At 42.4% G+C, this 20,936-nt stretch overlaps 1 protein-coding gene across 2 annotated transcripts in view; it reads right to left on the bottom strand.

The window, feature by feature from the left end:
- PID1 (phosphotyrosine interaction domain containing 1) overlaps positions 1-19,996 on the bottom strand; it is a 262,768-nt gene extending 242,772 nt beyond the window's left edge. Inside the window, exon 1 of one of the 2 annotated variants that reach the window (XM_022567887.3) lies at positions 19,652-19,996. In XM_022567887.3, coding sequence (XP_022423595.1) covers positions 19,652-19,681 — 30 coding nt within the window. In that variant the 5' untranslated portion in view covers positions 19,682-19,996. The remainder of the gene's footprint in view (positions 1-19,651) is intronic. The other variant, XM_022567888.3, reaches the window with a different exon arrangement.
- Positions 19,997-20,936: the final 940 nt, after the last annotated feature.

The following is a 20,936-nucleotide window of genomic DNA, read 5'->3' as shown; positions in this document are numbered from 1 at the left end:
AGTGAGAAGTGGGAGGAGCCTCCCACTTCTGCCCAGAGGCAGCCCCCCACCAACAATGTGCTAAAGGGCAGAAAATGCGAGGAGGAACCCCACTTCTGGAGCTGAGGGTGGGCTCCCAGAGTGGTGCCGGGAGAACTATGGACGGTGCTAAACAAATAAACTTAGTCACACAATTGTTTATCACATTGGCCTTGAAGAGTCAGGAGACTGGGACTTCCCTGGTGGCGCAGTGGTTAAGAATCCGCCTGCCAATGCAGGGGACACGGGTTCGAGCCCTGGTCCAGGAAGATCCCACATACCGTGGAGTAACTAAGCCCGTGCACCACAACTACTGAGCCTGTGCTCTAAAGCCCGTGAGCCACAACTACTGAGCCCACGTGCTGCAACTACTGAAGCCCACGCACCTAGGGCCCCGTGCTCCGCAACAAGAGAAGCCACCGCAATGAGAAGCCCGCACACTGCAACGAAGAGTAGCCCCCGCTCAACGCAACTGAAGAAAGCCCGCACGCAGCAACGAAGACCCAACGCAGCCAAAAATAAACAAATTAATAATAATTTTTTTAAAAAGAGTCATGAGACCAAGGATCTGGTCCTGATTCCAACAGAACATGAACTTGGCATTCAATTCTCTCACCAGCCAAATGAAGTTGCTAAGCTGGATCGGGGTCCCCAATCCCAGTACCTGCAGGACCCAGCAGGCGATGTGATAAGTGAGACATGCTCCGTAAGGCCTGGGTGGAGCTGGAGGCCACACCCGACCCCAGTGGAGCAGCGTCTGGTCAGCGATCGCTATGGGAGAACCTGGGCCCATGGTGGTTGGACTGTCCGCGTTTTTGAGAGAATCAGAAAGACCAGCTTTCTTTATAAATTCCTCTAATTTTTCAATCCTGGAGACTAATTTGTGATGTTTTCATATACACTGAAGGGGCCAAAGGAAACATTTTTGTAAGCTAGAGCCAAACCTCAGGCCCACAGTTTGTCAACTTTAAGTTCAGGTTGTATATCGAAGTGCCCTGGATAGTGGGTGCGCCTTTATATAGGGATTATCTTCTCCCCTCCTGTGGAAATTCACAGGGCATTGGCATCTGAAAGGCTACAAGAAGTCCTGTGCTTCACCTGGTGCTTCCCAAACCTACCCAGAGACTGAACTCCTTGTGGCAAGACTCCTAAGAGCAGCTCGCTGAGCTTGTGCTTCATGGAACAGACTTTGGGAAACACAAAACTTGTCTGCTTGGTTCCAAAACGCTACACTGCTATTCCTAGTTCACTCTTGGATCTGAAGTAGGGGAAGAAATTAGTATTTACCAACTCCCAATAACGTGCCAGATACCATGTATCCCACATTTCAACTGACAGTCAGGAGCTAAATGTTATTATCCCCATCTTAAAGTTGAAAAAATATAAATCAGAGGCCCTGAGATAACCCCCAATAAGTGAAGCAGCCAAGATTTGGATCCGTGGGTGATTAAAAACCCCACGGTCTTTCCACTATTCAGTAGCTTGTAGGGGCCACAGGCAGCCTGATCTGTACCCTAAAGAAATACAGTCACCATCCGTATCTGCGGGTTCAGCATCCACAGACACGCAGGGCCAACTGTACTGCATCATTTTATATAAGGGACTTGAGCATCCACGGATTTTGGTACCCGCGGGGGTCCTGGAACAAACGCCCCCTCAGATACTGAGGGACAAGCTTATTCTCCCATCACCTCCCATTTCTCCCTTACTGCTCACCCCTGTGGCTTTGGACCTACCTTTTTTTCCCCTCAAAGTTTCCAGGCTCTTCATCTGAAAAGAACTGTTTTTCCAAGAAAGCCAGGTAATCCACCAAAACATTCGGCATCACTGAGCAGGTGTGAGCATCTGATGCCTTTGCTCAAAGGAATAATGTATCAAAGCCGACAGCTGCATTGAAGGTGTGACAGACAGCTAACCTTTGTGGCGCACGCAGACATGCCAGGCATGGTGCTCACTCCCCCGCCCTTCCCTTTCTTCCTCGTTTGGTGTCTGCCCATCCTTTACCCCCTCAGCTCCCCAGTCTCCCCTCTGCTTGACTTTCTCACCCATCTGCCATCCCTCACCTCAACCCATTTCATTTCTTTCCTTCACCCCTAAAGTAAACAGAGGAACAGAAGTCTAGCATTTTATGTGCCACACTCAGGAGTGACCACACATTCTGGTTTGCCAGGAGATGGACTCACAGGTCATGCCTGCTGTTCTCATTAGTTACTAATAGCGCCCCATCACCTCAACAGGACCTCAGATTGGACAAGATGCCACACGATCTCATTATATATTTATTAAACAAAGGCGTCTATTCCTTGCCCTTTAAAAGAGATGAAATCAAATTCCTCAAATTTTCCTCCCTGAGGGGAAGAATGTTTTCTAAACTAAAGTTATTTTCATATGCTTCTCAATAGCTTTTTACTAAAGTTCAATGGCCATTGGTAAAGTTGTTGCACCTTATCTAAAATGTTGTAGTTGCTATCTTCTTGAGAAAAAGAATTGTTCCATAAGAAATCCAGACCCGATGTTTGCTAGGCATATTACATCCGCAAACTAGACTCAAGACCCACAAATGGTTTTGCAGAATGTATTCTCTGTGTGTTTTCTATCACAGGAGGAAGAATGGCAGGCAGGTGGCCCGACCAGCTGCAGGGATCACAATACCAGAAATTCACCCTTTCGATAGCAAAATCTCCTGAGTCTACTGGCCACTAGGGGAGGAATCAGATGCTAAGATACAGGGCTAAAAAGGGCCCAGAGGACTGGGGCAGCTGGAAAAGTCAGCTGGAAAACCAACATGTTAGAAAGAAGTGAGAAATGCGTCCCTGGGAGGATGGAGGTTAAAGGGGCCATCCTGAATGAGGAAGATCCACCAAGGCATCAGCTTGAACGTTCCATCCTTTGGTCTGGATTTCTTCTCTTGCTCAACTACCAGTTTCTCTCAGATCCTTGGGCAAACTGAGATGGATGGCAAATGTCATTTCAGGAAGTAAACAAAGAAATGTTTGAAAAGGAGAGAATGGAACTCTAAGAAAAATATAGAGTTCATTATTTACATTCTGGGCTAGAATTTTAATATCCAGTTAAAAGAAAACAAAAACTACAGAGAATTCGAAGTGAGAGCAGAAACTAGTATTATTGTTTAGTTCCCAACACCTGGCACTGTGCTTGGCATACAGTGAAAATTTCACGTGCACTCTAACAGCTTCAGGTATAAGTGACATGTAGTACACTGCACAAGTTTGTAAGTTTTGACATATGTACAAGCCCATGAAACCATCACCATAATCAAGATGCTGAACACATCCAACACCCCCAAAAGTTCCTCCCACCCCAGGCTCAGGCAGCTGTAATTCTGATTTGAGTCATTTTACATCCCCACCAGCAGTGCATGAGAGGTCCGGTTCCTCGACGTCCTTGCCAACAATTGGTACGGTTGAAGCCTTTTTAATTTTAGCTGTTCTATAGTTGGGCAGTGTTATCTCATTGTGCTTTTAATTTGCATTTTCCTAATGACTAATGACGTGTTTTCATGTGTTGATTTCCTATCCATATAACTTTTTTGTTCAAATCATTTGCTCATTTTCTTTAATTGGGTTGTTTATCTTGTTACAGTATTGAGTTTTCAGAGTTCTTTATATATCCTGGATACAAGCCCTTTATTATAAATATATGATTTGCAAGTATTTTCTCCCAGTCTGTGTCTTCTTTTCATTCTCTTATAAATATCTTTAAAGAGCAGAAATGTCCTGCTCTTTAAAGAGCAGAATTTTGATGAAGTCCAATTTACCCAAGTTTTCTTTTATTCCATGTGTTTTTGTTATTGTTCTAGGAAATCTTTGCCCAACCCAAAGAAACTTTTGGGTGTAGTGGATCTGTTCATTACCTTGACTGTAGTAATGTTTACACAGATGCAAACAAAGATTTTCTGCTGTTTCTGTCTAGAAGTTTTATGGTTTTGTGGTACACCTGGGTCTATGATTCATTTTAGGTGAATTTTTGTATAGAATATGTATGAGGTACAGACTGAAGTTTTGGGTTTGTTGTTGATGTTATTGATTTTGCTGTTTTGCATATGGATTGTTTCCGCATCGTTTCGTTGAAAAGACTATCCTTTCTCCAGCAAACTATTTCTTTACACTTCTGTCAAAATCACATTCACTTCTGATCAAAAAGGAGAACTCTCAAAAAAGGCCCTCGCTGACAGCTGCTAAAATTTAAAATGTGCATCCTCTTTGATTCAGCAACTCCAATTTTATCAGTTCCATCTAAAGAAATACAAGCACAATGATAGTGTGCAGATCCTTATAACAGTATTATTTACGGGAGGAAAACAACCACAACAAAAAATGGGTACAACCCAAATATTCCCTGATACAGGAAGGACTGAATAAATTACAGTCCAGCTCCACCACAAAATTTTATGTAGGGAGTAAAAGGAATGAGTTGGGGCTACATGTACTGACCAGAAGAGAGATCCAAGAAACATTCTGTAAAGTGAAAAAAGTTACAGAGTTTTATATATATAATGATTATATTATTTAAACAAACGAGAAAAACCTAAATATGTATCTATATATTTGTATGTGTTTGCAAAAACCTAGGGAAAATTATGGGCAAAAAACTACCAGACAGATCACATGAGTTTCCTTCATGGGCAGCACTGAGAATGAGGGAATGAACAAGATTATCAACTTCCTGGTACCCTAAGCAGATATTATTTTGTAATTTTTGAGTCAAATCAAGTCTAAAATAGTAGCCATGACTTTGCCATGCAGAGGATGTGCACCCTATTCCATTACACATCTGTACCACCACTTGGAAAAAAACTGGGTTTTTTTGGTGGTTGGTTCTAGTAGGGAGAAATATTTTGGTACATGAGGGATAACTCCCCCCCAAAAAAATTCCACACTAAGTATTATAGGTTGAATTGTGTCCCCAAAAATTTCATATGTAAAAGTCCTAAACCCTAGTACCTCAGAATGTGACCTTATTTGGAAATAGGATCATTGCAGATATAATTAGTTACGTTAGAATGAGATCATACTGGATTAGGGTGGGCCCCTAATCCGATATGACCGGTGTCCTTATAAGAAAGGAAATTTGGACACAGAGAAAAACACATGGGGAGAACACCATGCAAAGCTTCAGCTGGAGTGAAGCTGCCACAAGCCAAGGAAAGCCGAAGATTTGCAGCAAACTACCGGAACCTGGGAGGGAGGCATGGAAAAGATTCTCCCTCACGGCCCTCGGAAGCTATCGACCCTTCACGCAACCTGATTGGAGATATCCATCCTCCTGAACTATGAAACAGTACATTTCTGTTGCTTAAGCCACCCAGCTTGTGGTACTTCATTAGAGCGGCCCTGCGAAACTAATGCACTAAGCTCCCAAGCAGTTAAACCTAAAGCAAAAAAAAAGTAGCAACAGCCACTCATCAGCACCACGGTCCCGCAGCCCCCAGGTCCGTGCCTAGGGAGCAGCCTCAGAAGACACAGAAAGTAAACAGCAGTGTCTACTGTCCCGCATTATAGGTGGCTTGTACACCAGGATGCCGTACACACCTGAGGGAAAGCTGGTTCCTGATGTAGACATCAAAGCATGCGGTGGGCAGAAGGGGCTACAGTATCTGCGTGTTTATCCCCAGACCCACAATTACACAGAAACCGTGGGGAAGGGTTTGTCATGAAAGGATTAGGGTGGATCTACTATTAAGAAAGGATAACGATTAAGGAGCCCCTTTCTCCTGGCACCTCTCCCTCCCTTTCACATGTGCAGCATCCTTCCCTACTGAGGAAGAGAGTGGAAAGTAAAGCAGCCTTTCAAAACTTGAGTGATTCTCAGTATCCTGTGACAAACCATGATGAAAAAGAATGCATGTGTGTGTGTGTGTGTGTGTGTGCGTGTATATATATGATGAAAAAGAATGCATGTGTGTGTGTGTGTATATATATGATGAAAAAGAATGCATGTGTGTCTGTGTGTGTGCGTGTATATATATGATGAAAAAGAATGCATGTGTGTGTGTGTGTGTATATATATGATGAAAAAGAATGCATGTGTGTGTGTGTGTGCGTGTATATATGATGAAAAAGAATGCATGTGTGTGTGTGTGTGTGCGTGTATATATATGATGAAAAAGAATGCATGTGTGTGTGTGTGTGTATATATATGATGAAAAAGAATGCATGTGTGTGTGTGTGTATATATGATGAAAAAGAATGCATGTGTGTGTGTGTGTGTATATATATGATGAAAAAGAATGCATGTGTGTGTGTGTGTGTATATATATGATGAAAAAGAATGCATGTGTGTGTGTGTGTGTATATATATGACGAAAAAGAATGCATGAGTGTGTGTGTGTGTGTGTATATATATGATGAAAAAGAATGCGTGTGTGTGTGTGTATATATGATGAAAAAGACTGCGTGTGTGTGTGTGTGTGTATATATGATGAAAAAGAATGCATGTGTGTGTGTGTGTATATATATGATGAAAAAGAATGCATGTGTGTGTGTGTATATATGATGAAAAAGAATGCATGTGTGTGTGTGTATATATATGATGAAAAAGAATGCATGTGTGTGTGTGTCTGTGTGTATATATATATATATGATGAAAAAGAATGCATGTGTGTGTGTGTGTGTATATATGATGAAAAAGAATGCATGTGTGTGTGTGTGTCTGTGTGTATATATATATATATGATGAAAAAGAATGCATGTGTGTGTGTGTGTGTGTATATATATATGATGAAAAAGAATGCATGTGTGTGTGTGTGTATATATGATGAAAAAGAATGCATGTGTGTGTGTGTGTATATATATGATGAAAAAGAATGCATGTGTGTGTGTGTATATATGATGAAAATGCATGTGTGTGTGTGCGTGTATATATATGATGAAAAAGAATGCATGTGTGTGTGTGTGTGTATATATGATGAAAAAGAATGCATGTGTGTGTGTGTGTGTGTATATATGATGAAAAAGAATGCATGTGTGTGTGTGTCGGGTGTGTGTGTGTATATATGATGAAAAAGAATGCATGTGTGTGTGTGTGTGTGTATATATATGATGAAAAAGAATGCATGTGTGTGTGTGTGTATATATATGATGAAAAAGAATGCATGTGTGTGTGTGTGTGTATATATATGATGAAAAAGAATGCATGTGTGTGTGTGTGTGTATATATATGATGAAAAAGAATGCACGTGTGTGTGTGTGTATATATGATGAAAAAGAATGCATGTGTGTGTGTGTGTGTATATATATGATGAAAAAGAATGCATGTGTGTGTGTGTGTATATATATGATGAAAAAGAATGCATGTGTGTGTGTGTGTATATATATGATGAAAAAGAATGCATGTGTGTGTGTGTATATATATATGATGAAAAAGAATGCATGTGTGTGTGTGTATATATATATGATGAAAAAGAATGCATGTGTGTGTGTGTGTATATATGATGAAAAAGAATGCATGTGTGTGTGTGTATATATGATGAAAAAGAATGCATGTGTGTGTGTGTGTATATATATGATGAAAAAGAATGCATGTGTGTGTGTGTGTATATATGATGAAAAAGAATGCATGTGTGTGTGTGTGTGTATATATATGATGAAAAAGAATGCGTGTGTGTGTGTGTGTATATATGATGAAAAAGAATGCGTGTGTGTGTGTGTGTATATGATGAAAAAGAATGCATGTGTGTGTGTGTGTGTATATATGATGAAAAAGAATGCGTGTGTGTGTGTGTATATATGATGAAAAAGAATGCACATGTGTGTGTGTATATATATGATGAAAAAGAATGCACGTGTGTGTGTGTATATATATGATGAAAAAGAATGCACGTGTGTGTGTATATATGATGAAAAAGAATGCACGTGTGTGTGTGTGTGTATATATGATGAAAAAGAATGCGTGTGTGTGTGTGTATATATATGATGAAAAAGAATGCATGTGTGTGTGTGTGTGTATATATATGATGAAAAAGAATGCATGTGTGTGTGTGTGTGTATATATATGATGAAAAAGAATGCATGTGTGTGTGTGTATATATATGATGAAAAAGAATGCATGTGTGTGTGTGGTGTGTGTGTGTATATATATGATGAAAAAGAATGCATGTGTGTGTGTGTGTGTATATATATGATGAAAAAGAATGCATGTGTGTGTGTGTGTGTATATATATGATGAAAAAGAATGCATGTGTGTGTGTGTATATATATATGATGAAAAAGAATGCATGTGTGTGTGTGTGTGTGTGTATATATATGATGAAAAAGAATGCATGTGTGTGTGTGTGTATATATATGATGAAAAAGAATGCATGTGTGTGTGTGTGTATATATGATGAAAAAGAATGCATGTGTGTGTGTGTGTGTATATATATATGATGAAAAAGAATGCATGTGTGTGTGTGTGTGTATATATGATGAAAAAGAATGCATGTGTGTGTGTGTATATATATATGATGAAAAAGAATGCGTGTGTGTGTGTGTGTGTATTATATATGATGAAAAAGAATGCATGTGTGTGTGTGTGTATATATATGATGAAAAAGAATGCATGTGTGTGTGTGTGTGTATATATATGATGAAAAAGAATGCACGTGTGTGTGTGTGTGTGTATATATGATGAAAAAGAATGCACGTGTGTGTGTGTGTATATATATGATGAAAAAGAATGCACGTGTGTGTGTGTATATATGATGAAAAAGAATGCACGTGTGTGTGTGTGTATATATGATGAAAAAGAATGCATGTGTGTGTGTGTGTATATATGATGAAAAAGAATGCATGTGTGTGTGTGTGTGTATATATATATGATGAAAAAGAATGCGTGTGTGTGTGTGTGTATATATATGATGAAAAAGAATGCATGTGTGTGTGTGTATATATATATGATGAAAAAGAATGCGTGTGTGTGTGTGTGTATATATATGATGAAAAAGAATGCATGTGTGTGTGTGTATATATATGATGAAAAAGAATGCGTGTGTGTGTGTATATATATATGATGAAAAAGAATGCATGTGTGTGTGTGTGTATATATATGATGAAAAAGAATGCATGTGTGTGTGTGTATATATATGATGAAAAAGAATGCATGTGTGTGTGTGTGTATATATATATGATGAAAAAGAATGCATGTGTGTGTGTGTGTATATATGATGAAAAAGAATGCATGTGTGTGTGTGTGTGTATATATATGATGAAAAAGAATGCGTGTGTGTGTGTGTATATATGATGAAAAAGAATGCGTGTGTGTGTGTGTGTATATGATGAAAAAGAATGCACATGTGTGTGTGTGTATATATATGATGAAAAAGAATGAACGTGTGTGTGTGTATATATATGATGAAAAAGAATGCACGTGTGTGTGTATATATGATGAAAAAGAATGCACGTGTGTGTGTGTGTGTATATATGATGAAAAAGAATGCACGTGTGTGTGTGTGTATATATGATGAAAAAGAATGCGTGTGTGTGTGTGTGTATATATGATGAAAAAGAATGCATGTGTGTGTGTGTGTATATATGATGAAAAAGAATGCATGTGTGTGTGTGTGTATATATGATGAAAAAGAATGCGTGTGTGTGTGTGTATATATGATGAAAAAGAATGCACATGTGTGTGTGTGTATATATATGATGAAAAAGAATGCACGTGTGTGTGTGTATATATATGATGAAAAAGAATGCACGTGTGTGTGTATATATGATGAAAAAGAATGCACGTGTGTGTGTGTGTATATATGATGAAAAAGAATGCACGTGTGTGTGTGTGTGTATATATGATGAAAAAGAATGCGTGTGTGTGTGTGTATATATATGATGAAAAAGAATGCATGTGTGTGTGTGTATATATATGATGAAAAAGAATGCATGTGTGTGTGTGTATATATGATGAAAAAGAATGCATGTGTGTGTGTATATATGATGAAAAAGAATGCATGTGTGTGTGTGTATATATATGATGAAAAAGAATGCATGTGTGTGTGTGTGTGTATATATATGATGAAAAAGAATGCATGTGTGTGTGTGTGTATATATATGATGAAAAAGAATGCATGTGTGTGTGTGTGTATATATATGATGAAAAAGAATGCATGTGTGTGTGTGTGTGTGTGTATATATGATGAAAAAGAATGCATGTGTGTGTGTGTGTATATATATGATGAAAAAGAATGCATGTGTGTGTGTGTGTATATATATGATGAAAAAGAATGCATGTGTGTGTGTGTGTGTATATATATATGATGAAAAAGAATGCATGTGTGTGTGTGTGTATATATGATGAAAAAGAATGCATGTGTGTGTGTGTATATATATATGATGAAAAAGAATGCGTGTGTGTGTGTGTGTGTATATATATATGATGAAAAAGAATGCATGTGTGTGTGTGTGTATATATATGATGAAAAAGAATGCATGTGTGTGTGTGTGTATATATATGATGAAAAAGAATGCACGTGTGTGTGTGTGTGTATATATGATGAAAAAGAATGCACGTGTGTGTGTGTGTATATATATGATGAAAAAGAATGCACGTGTGTGTGTATATATATGATGAAAAAGAATGCACGTGTGTGTGTGTGTGTGTATATGATGAAAAAGAATGCATGTGTGTGTGTGTGTGATATATGATGAAAAAGAATGCATGTGTGTGTGTGTGTGTATATATATATGATGAAAAAGAATGCGTGTGTGTGTGTGTATATATATGATGAAAAAGAATGCATGTGTGTGTGTGTGTGTATATATATATGATGAAAAAGAATGCGTGTGTGTGTGTGTATATATATGATGAAAAACAATGCATGTGTGTGTGTGTGTGTGTATATATGATGAAAAAGAATGCATGTGTGTGTGTATATATATGATGAAAAAGAATGCGTGTGTGTGTGTGTGTATATATATGAAAAAGAATGCATGTGTGTGTGTGTGTGTATATATATGATGAAAAAGAATGCATGTGTGTGTGTGTGTGTATATATGATGAAAAAGAATGCATGTGTGTGTGTGTGTATATATATATGATGAAAAAGAATGCATGTGTGTGTGTGTGTGTATATATATATGATGAAAAAGAATGCATGTGTGTGTGTGTGTATATATATGATGAAAAAGAATGCGTGTGTGTGTGTGTATATATATGATGAAAAAGAATGCATGTGTGTGTGTGTGTATATATATGATGAAAAAGAATGCGTGTGTGTGTGTGTATATGATGAAAAAGAATGCATGTGTGTGTGTGTGTGTGTGTGTATATATGATGAAAAAGAATGCATGTGTGTGTGTGTGTGTATATATATGATGAAAAAGAATGCATGTGTGTGTGTGTGTATATATGATGAAAAAGAATGCATGTGTGTGTGTGTGTGTGTATATATGATGAAAAAGAATGCATGTGTGTGTGTATATATGATGAAAAAGAATGCATGTGTGTGTGTGTGTGTATATATATGATGAAAAAGAATGCATGTGTGTGTGTATATATGATGAAAAAGAATGCATGTGTGTGTGTGTGTATATATGATGAAAAAGAATGCATGTGTGTGTGTGTGTATATATGATGAAAAAGAATGCGTGTGTGTGTGTGTATATATATGATGAAAAAGAATGCGTGTGTGTGTATATATGATGAAAAAGAATGCATGTGTGTGTGTGTATATATGATGAAAAAGAATGCATGTGTGTGTGTGTGTGTATATATATGATGAAAAAGAATGCATGTGTGTGTGTGTGTGTATATATATGATGAAAAAGAATGCATGTGTGTGTGTGTGTGTATATATGATGAAAAAGAATGCGTGTGTGTGTGTGTGTATATATGATGAAAAAGAATGCATGTGTGTGTGTATATATATGATGAAAAAGAATGCATGTGTGTGTGTGTGTGTATATATGATGAAAAAGAATGCATGTGTGTGTGTGTATATATATGATGAAAAAGAATGCATGTGTGTGTGTGTGTGTATATATATATATATATATGTATGTATAACTGAATCACTTTGCTGTACAGCAGAAGTTAACACAACACTGTAAATCAACTCTATGGTAATAAAATAAATTAAAAAAAAAAAAACTTGAGTGACTCTTCACTCTAAGAAACGCAAATCCAACGAGCAGCTGTGCAGCGATCCAGGCTCCTTACCCTCGTCAGGACTGGAAACGTCTGTGCCATCGTGGCTACTGTATGAAAAAGAGGAGCTGGCCCAGAAAAGCGAGTACTATGACTCCTAATGACATTTATTTTATCTTAAAAGTGAGTTCAGCATAGGCATGGATACCTCATTAAAATACTTTATGCAGTCACCAAGTGAAAAACAAAACAAAACATCCAACCAGATACGAATAATCAACCAGACATACTCTGAAGCTGTCCTGGAGGTTGACTGCAAGTGGATTCTAACATCAATCTACAGTTGTCCTTGCTGGGAAGAGGCAAATCCCAGAGGCTGGCTACCCGGGACCCTGCAGAGACAGACAACCCCGATCGTTTGAGAATAAAGCCCTGGGCCTCCCTCGGTCCTGCCTGTCTGGAAAAGGGTCACTGAGATCCTCCTGGAATTGACTGTCTTCCACACCCCAGCCCATAATTTTAAGTACCAGCGTGAACTACCTCTTGGAGCACATTTACTTCCAGAGGCCCCTCCCTTGGCAACAGGGCACACATTCCTCTCGGTGTTGGCTTCATTTTCCCAGGATGTTGACCAGAAGTAGATGAGAGAGAAGGAAGCAGCATTTAATTGTTCTCTAATGTCCGTTTTCATTATTTTTCAAATCCACCATAAACAAATTCACACTCAACACAAAAAGCGTGCTATACAGAAACACTAATTTAGCCCCAGTATATGAAAGTCGGGCACACCTTAGCCCTCGGAAGTACAGTGACAGAACACAGACAAAGGCAGCAGGTTTCATGAATGTACTAGCGTGTTAGCTTCCTAGAGCTGCTATAACACATCACCACAGACTGGGTGGTTTAAAACCACAGAAATGTACTCTCTGACAATCCTGTGAGGCTGGAAATCCAAAACCATGATGTTGGTAGGGCCATTCCCCTCCAAAAGCTCTAGGGAGGAATCGTTCCTTGACTCTTTTAGCCTTGGGTGGTTGCCAGCCGTGCTTGGCTTTCCTTGGCTTGTGGTAGCATAACTCCACACTCTGTCTCCATCTTCGCATGGCCCTCTTCCCCGTGTCTCCTCTGTGTCTTCAAATCTCTCCTTATAAGGACATTAGTCATGGAGTTTAGGGCTCACCCTAATCCAGTATGACATCGCCTTCACTCAGTTACATCTGCACAGACCGGATTTCCGAATAAGGCTACACTCACAGGTCCCAGGGTTAGGATGTTGACATATCTGTGTCGGGGTGGTGGTGGGGGGGGAAACAACTCAACCCATAACAATGAGTAAGACATAGAGACCCGGCTCTGAATCTGACTCCTGGTCCCTTTGTAGCCATGTCAGTTAGGAAAGCCAAGGGTGCAAGTAATAAAAGACCCAACTAATACATAGGCTTCAAAGAACAGAAGGAGGTGGTATTTTTCTTACTACTGAAACCTCCTTTATCAAATTAAGACCTCAGTCACAACGCATGAGGGGAGGAGATGGCCTGGGTTGTCTTACTGGGAAGGAATATCTCGGCAAATACCAAGTGGCATCAGTACTAAGTGAGAGAGCCTCCTGTGACTTTGGTAGCATTGGAATATGCCAAAGGCACAAAGCAAGTCTGTGCTTTATCCTTGACACCATCCTATTCCAGTTCTCGCCCTGGGGTTTGGACCTGGTGAATATTCTGATGCTTTATCACTGGAGAGCAGCTAAATTGGGATCACAACCTTTTTTTCTTTTAAGTTAACATAAAATGATAGTAACGAATTCCACGAGACTCTAAGGAGGTCTTTGGACAAATATCTCAAATATTTCTTCTTGCTCTCCTTAGATAAAGCCTCCATTTAGATTTGTGCCCAAAGGTGGCTGAGCAAAGCACACTGCAGCCATTGAGTGCTTCTGGACTGATTTTATTTGCTGACCACTAACGAGTCCCTAAACTGCGGCTAATTGGAGGAGTCAAAATAGCCCTGTGCAAGGGAGCCTGATGGCCAATAGCCGTGGGGCTGTCCAGCGTCAGCTGCTCCAGGATCCAATTTATGGGACAAATTCGTACGGTGGAATGGAGTCAGTGCGAGGGAAGGCGGGAAGAGACAGATAATCTGGAACATCAAACAAAATGCAAAACGTTGCCTAATGCTCCAAGATAACCCAGGACAGTCAACATTAGGCAATGGGTAACCAAGGGACAGAGAGCTTTTTTCCCAAGACTAGCATTTTGCAAGTCACTTAGTAGAGATTTTGCTCTTGAACTCTCTGACCTCCTCCCTCCCTTCCCCCCCAGTTTTGGTCTAAATGGGGAACGACTGCAGAAGTGATCAGGGTTATTGCCAGCTTTTAAGGTCTCTAGTTTGTCAAAACTCCAGAAATGACCCAATGATACAAGGTAGCATTTTACTTCTGCGAGACCTCAAATTAATGACAAGTCCAAGTTTTCTTTAGGAAGGATAAGGCCCAATGCTTCATGCTTACTCCACTATGAGGGCTGAAAAGAACAGCAAAACGTAGGATCGATTTAGTGAGAAACCTGTGTGTCTGTAAGAGCAGCTATTACTCATTTCTAAGCAATTGCTCTTGAACTCTCCGACCTCCTCCCTCCCTTCCTCCCATTTTTGGCCTAAATGGGGAGCGACTGCAGACGTGATCAGTCTTTATTGCAGTTTCAAGGTCTCTAGTCTGGATAAATGCCATGTGCTCCAGCTTAAGAGACTCTTAAATGGCACTTGGGAATTTCAGCTTGAGGACGACACAGCAGTTTACTTCCCCCAGAGATTTGGGCCACCAAAAAGAGGGTAGCCCTTGGTCCATGCAGGCAACCACACGGCTTCAACAAGAGATATGAAAGTAGCCTCTCAGAGCCCATGAGGCCCCCACTGTTGCCATTCTATTTATTAATAACAACAGCACCCGCATGTGTACATCATCCTGCTGTCTCATCCTTCTAAATAACAGAAAAGCGGTGATGGAGATCCAGAGCAAACCTCCTACTTCGAATTCCAGCTCAGATCATGTCTGGCTGCCCAACCCTGGCCAGATCATTTAAACTCTCTGGCTTTCAGTTTCTTTATCTATAACAAGGGGATAAAAGCAGTTATGGAAGGTAAATGAGCTAGATAATTCAAATAAAACCCCTTAGCGTCGTGCCACACACACAGCGCGTGCTCCATAAAAGCTGGTGTTGCCATGATCTGCCTCGCTCTGTTTTCCTCCTGTCAATTTGGTCTGCCAGGAAAAGTGTTGGATTTTCCAAGCTTTTCTCTCTGCCTGATGGGCCCAGTCTAACGGTCTCTAGCTGATCTTTTAGAAGGTTCTTCCATCTCCCTTCTCAGGGGAAAGGTGGAAGTGGGTAATGACAGAGAAATAAGTCATGAACAATCGACGCTCCAGGCCAAGGCAAGATCCACCCGATATGACAAGGCAGAGAAAGGGCAAGACAATGCTGGAGAAGAAGTGCTGTTACCGCCTCCAATCTCCAAATATTGGGCTGGCCAAAAAGTTCGTTCGGTTAATGAATACGTTGTTCGAGAAGGTTCTTGGTGAAAATGAAAAATGTCTTTTCTTTTTACTTAAAACCCAATGAACTTTTTGGCCAACCCAATAGTATTTAGTCACAAATGTAAACCTTTTTATCAGCCAGACGTTTAACAAGAAACTAAAAGAAAGGTTCTTCAGGATCTGGTTTCCTCCCTACCCTTCCTCATTTCACCCTCTTGGAGGTTCTAAGGTACAGCCATTGACCAAAATGTGAATGAAAAAAAAAAAATGGTGAGGGGGAAACACGGTCCAGGCTGAGAAGCCAAAAGCCAGCTTTATCGATAAAAGTTCTGTATTTTCTGGATCTGCCATGAAGACATTTTAATTTCAGGAAAAACAGGCAAATTACTAGGACCTTTATAGAACGCCTCATGAGAAGATGGTCACACATAGATCTACTCCACAGTTAGAATTTGCCAGAACTTTTTTCCATACCTTTCTACTACTACTCTCCATTCCGTCCTTGTAATAACTACACGATAGGCAAGGATGCATTGATCTCCTTTGTTCCAGACTCAGTCTCCAGTCATCTTTCTCCTGCTCTCCACCTTTCCAGGCTTCCAAAAAATGTATGTGGTAGCACCCTGAAGACAGACGCTCTGGGGAAACGCACGCTCCTCGTGGCTGAGCCCACACTCCTGAGCCGATGAGTCTGTCACTTCTAACGCCTCTGCCCGGCCCAACAATGAAGTCAATCAGGCAACCCATGTAAACTGTAAAATATCGAGGCCAGAAGTAGTCTCATCTCTATGTTGAAAAACCAATACTTAGCCTTTTTTACTGGAAAGTCCTCTTTCACTTTTTCTGAAAAAAAGCCTGTTTCAAATCTGCTTCTTAAAAAATTTATAACTCTCCCGAGTCCCTCTAAGGAAAAAAGTCTGCTGTGCAAAGGAGAAGGTAAAAAGGGAAGAATTCATATTTATTCCATTTTAAAAGCTGGGGTGGTAATTTAAATCTTCACACCCCCTTTGATCCTACTATATTTTTAATGGCAGAAGCTCCCAGCGAGGGCTCGAGTGGGATGTAACAGAAGTTTTAACATTCGGGGGGCAGGTGAACTTGCCACAGTCTGTGTGACTGAATGAGAAATTCCCCAGCTCAGCCCTGCTCGGGGCAACAGGTCACTTTGCCTGTACTGGATTTGGGTCAAACAGCAAAGCCTCAGATCAGAAAAATCAGCGTTCGTTCATTTGGCGAAGAAGTGGGGTTTGATAACAATAATCCACCCTGACCAAAGACGCCATTTCCCGAGCAAGAGAGCTGGATACTGGACTCACATTAGTTAGAGGATGACTGTCTAGCCTAAACAAAGTTCAGCCACACTCCCTCCCTGGGCCATGGACCTTTTGAATGGCGTCATCTAAGAGGACCTAATAAAGTCAGTTAAGGAAAGATGTCCTTTTCTTCCCTCACCTCTTTTGTTTCTAGGTATTTGTACAAGAAATTGACTCCTTAGTCCTGTTAGGAAGCTCTGGGAACAGTTCCTTGAAGCATTCTCTTCACTCAAGCTCATCTAAGTTAGAATGTTTGCATTAAAAATGAATGAGGAAAAAAACCAGTGAGGTGGTATGAGAAAGTTAAACAGATTTGTGTAAGGAGGGTGGGGCTTTGACTCTGTTACAGACAGGGATTCATCATTATTTCCCCATCGAACACGCTTTCCATTGCCATTTCCATGGCCACAACATCTGGGCATGTGAAGCGTCCCATTCACTGAGGAATCGGAAACCAACGTTCCTATACAGTGGTGCCTTGAGGGCAAAAAAGGGAAGAAAAAATCGCAGACGGCAAACAGAGCCCAAGTGACAAAAATAACCACAAGGAATGTAAACAAAGTATCATTACAAGCAGCTCACTCACCACGTCACCCTCAACAGCTCCCTTCCCCAGAAGCAAAAAATAAAAACATACAAATCGTGCTGTAAAGAAGAGCTAAGCTGCTATTGGGGAAGAAGCCATGAATACAAAGACTTTTCTCCATGTGGCTCACTTTTATAATTGCAAGGCTTGAGGTATACTTTTAAAAGAGAACCAGGTCTGGCTGCTAATTTAAATTAGGGCAGCATGAAGTTAAGCCCTGTGTCGATAAGTATCTTCCAATGGTGACTTGATTTTAGTCAGTGACTAGGCATGTTTACTTGAGCTTTCAAAAGCCAAAAACCCCTGCTCTTTCAATCTGGCACTTCAAAATGAAACAAATGCATTGCAAATGCACACTGTAATACACCAGGCTCATGCCAAACGCACATGTGTACATTTCACAGAAGAGCCAGGACATTTCTAGAGAGGAACGATTGCCATGCAGAACGCAAGCCAGAGCTAGCTCCTGCCAAGGGTCATGTGCTGTGGAGCACACAGGAGTCCCTACATGAAACAGGCCGGTAGAAATAACTTCAAGAGACAAAAATCTACAAACTCTGCAGAGGCACGGATCCCCAGGCCACAAAAGCCACCCCCAGGAATTCTGACCTCATCTCTCTAAGGACCTCCAAGAGCTTCTCTCCTCACTTGGATGGGAAGCCCTCCGCCCCCGCTAAGTCACTCCTTCCTTTAGAATAAATTCACCACCCTGAACTGAAGGAAGAATGCACACGTAAACTGGTAACGGATGCCAGGGCTGAAATACATTTACATCACCTTTGGCCAATCATTCAGAGCCCAATATTGACTCTCTTAATGAGAGAAGGAGAGAGTTAGGACGCTGGTCATCCACCTCCCTATCTTCAAGGCTACAGATCTCTTTTCTTGTTCATTCTGTTTGAGACCCTAGGGGACTGGCCTGGTGTCTCAAGCTCTTACTGTGAACCCACTCCCCCAGACTGCAGGCCCGGGGAGGCTTGGAATGGGGTTGTGAGGCATCTACTTCTGCTAAAAGCAATGCCCTCTGCAGGTTAATCCTCAGTATGAGAACTCACAGGCAAAGGTTAGACTCTCCTAGCATCTGAGAGACAGACAGTCCGTGTTTGGCCCTTTGAATTTTCATTGAGAAACCTCCAAAGCCAGTGAAGGCTCCTGGCCTCCACTGTCCCAAGTCTTCAGATGCATTCAGCTTCCAACGGTGCTGTATTTTATCACTTAAACACTTCTTCAAAGTTTACTATGAAACAGTGTGGCTCTAAGCCTGCCAAAAGTTTAACTGCAGGATTCAGTGGATTTTATGTGGCAGAGTAGCTGCCCTTCCTCCTGAGAATATTTTCCAGCGAAGGCAGTCAAACCTTGCAGTCAGGGTGATTTCGGGGTCCCGAGTGTCACTGAATGAGCTCCTCCCTGAAAACGCCCCTCTTTCTCACTTTGACCGCCTTCCCATCTCATCTCCCTGGCTTCAGAATCCAAAGTAAAAGCAGTTTGGCATTTCAGTAGACAGCAATGAAAAACTTTTGATGGGATGACCCAGGGCATTAACTATTCCTGGCTGAATTTAACTTTTGATTTTCAAATATGTAGGGGAGCTTGGGTTCAGGGGAGACGAAGGGAGAGCTCCAACAAATAGTTGAAAATAAAATAGAATAAGCAGCATACCATGACCAAGCCAAACCAAGCTTGATATTTCCAAATTATATTGGCAAACGAATGCTTTCTCAAATCATTTGTTCTGTCTTTCCTGGAGACGAAAAGTAGAAAAAAAAAAAAAATCTGGATGCAAAATTCCTAACCCCAGACCAGTAAATTGTGTCAGTGGAATACAATCTAAAATTGCTGGTCAGAAAGTCCAGCGTTATATATACCTATAGGCAACTAATCCCCAAGGCAAAAGTTGCGCCGCCCAAAGCAATGCGTTCGTCAATTTCATCACCCCCCCCCACCCCTCACCCCTACCGGGGTGCCCAGCGCTGGGTTAAGCCGACAGCATCAGGTTCTAATCCTTGCGTTCACACACGATCGCTTTGGGCAAATCCTTGGCAGTGGTCAGACGCACCACCTCTGCTCCTCCGGTGCGAGAACCTTCTCCTCCAGGCTGGCCCCCGGTCACCCGGTGCCCCTTACCTGCAGGCGCTCCGTGGCCGGCTGCCACATCTTCCAGCCGCGGGGTCTGGCAGAGGAGACGCTGTCGAGCCTCTGTCGATGGCGCCGGGGGGCGAGGGGCTGGGGGGCGAGGGGCTGCGGTGCCGCTTCACATCTGGGGTGGGCGCCCGCGGGATGTACGTCCAGGGGCCGGCGGCCGCCGCGGGGTGGGCGCTGGGGGGCTGCGAGCGGGGGGAGGCGGCGCGGCGCTCGGCTGCCGGCAACTTGTGGGCACGGCCGCGAGCCGCCTGTCCTGGCGCAGCTGCGAGAGGACTGCGCAGCTCCGCCCGGGCCCACGAGCGCACGGCGGCGGCGGCGGCGACGGCGGCGGCGGCGGCGGTGGCGGCAACCGCTCCCTCCTCCTCCCCCGCCGCCGCCGCCCGGACCTGCGCGCTCTGAGCATGCCCGGGGCCGGCCCCCGCCCGCCCGGGAGCCCGCATCCCGGCCGCGGGGGACCCTGAATCCCAGCGAGGGGAGTGTGCGGAGTCCAGAACCGGCGGCCCTGCTCCCCCGGGGAGCCCCGGGTGGGATGGGGTCTGGGCGAGGGAAGAGCCTGGAGAGGGGGGGGCTTCCTGAAGCCAGAGCCCATAGCCCTCTGGGGTCTCAGTCTTCCTGTCAACAGGGATCTCCGAATCGCCTGGGTCTTGACGGGCACTGTGCTGGGCCACGGAATTCCATTCATTCCTTCCAGTGGAGTTAACTGAGCATCTATTAGGCTCCAGCCCCTGTGCTGGATTCTGAGGATTCAGTGGCACAGAAGACAAGAGAATGTTCCCCCTCTCCTGAGCTTCATTCTACTTGGGGGAGACCGTCAGTGACAGAGGAAACACCTGAAAGGGCGCTAGGTCAGGTGGTGAGACATCTTGGCAAGAAAATAAAACAGCGGTGATGGGTGAAGAAAGGGAGAGGAGAGCTTCTTTGAGGGGGGTCCAGGTATGTCTGGGGTAAGAGAGGAAGATGGACCAGGTGAGGCATGACATGTGGGGCAGAGGACTGGGGCTCCTACACCTGGGTGAGGAAGGTAGCACAAGATCCCCCGTCCTCCATCCACCCTGAGATCTGCCAGGTGCCTCAGGAAGCTCTGTGAACCCAAAGATAAGCCAAGGGCCAACCTGGGCTCCCAGGCATGGAGGGTGGTGTGGGCCACTGTGAAATAACTACCTTTCCTAAAGAAGCCCAGCTCCTCCCACCCTCTTGACAGCTGGCCAAGGTGAGTATGAACATTCCCATCGTTTGGACGACACAGATGAGGCTTGTGGAGTCTAGG

This window comes from Delphinapterus leucas, chromosome 8, assembly GCF_059928025.1.
Source record: "Delphinapterus leucas isolate spDelLeu-1000000601 "Yukka" chromosome 8, BTC_Dleu_Yukka2, whole genome shotgun sequence".
Lineage (NCBI taxonomy): Eukaryota > Metazoa > Chordata > Mammalia > Artiodactyla > Monodontidae > Delphinapterus > Delphinapterus leucas.
This window is presented reverse-complemented; position numbering and strand designations above follow the sequence as displayed.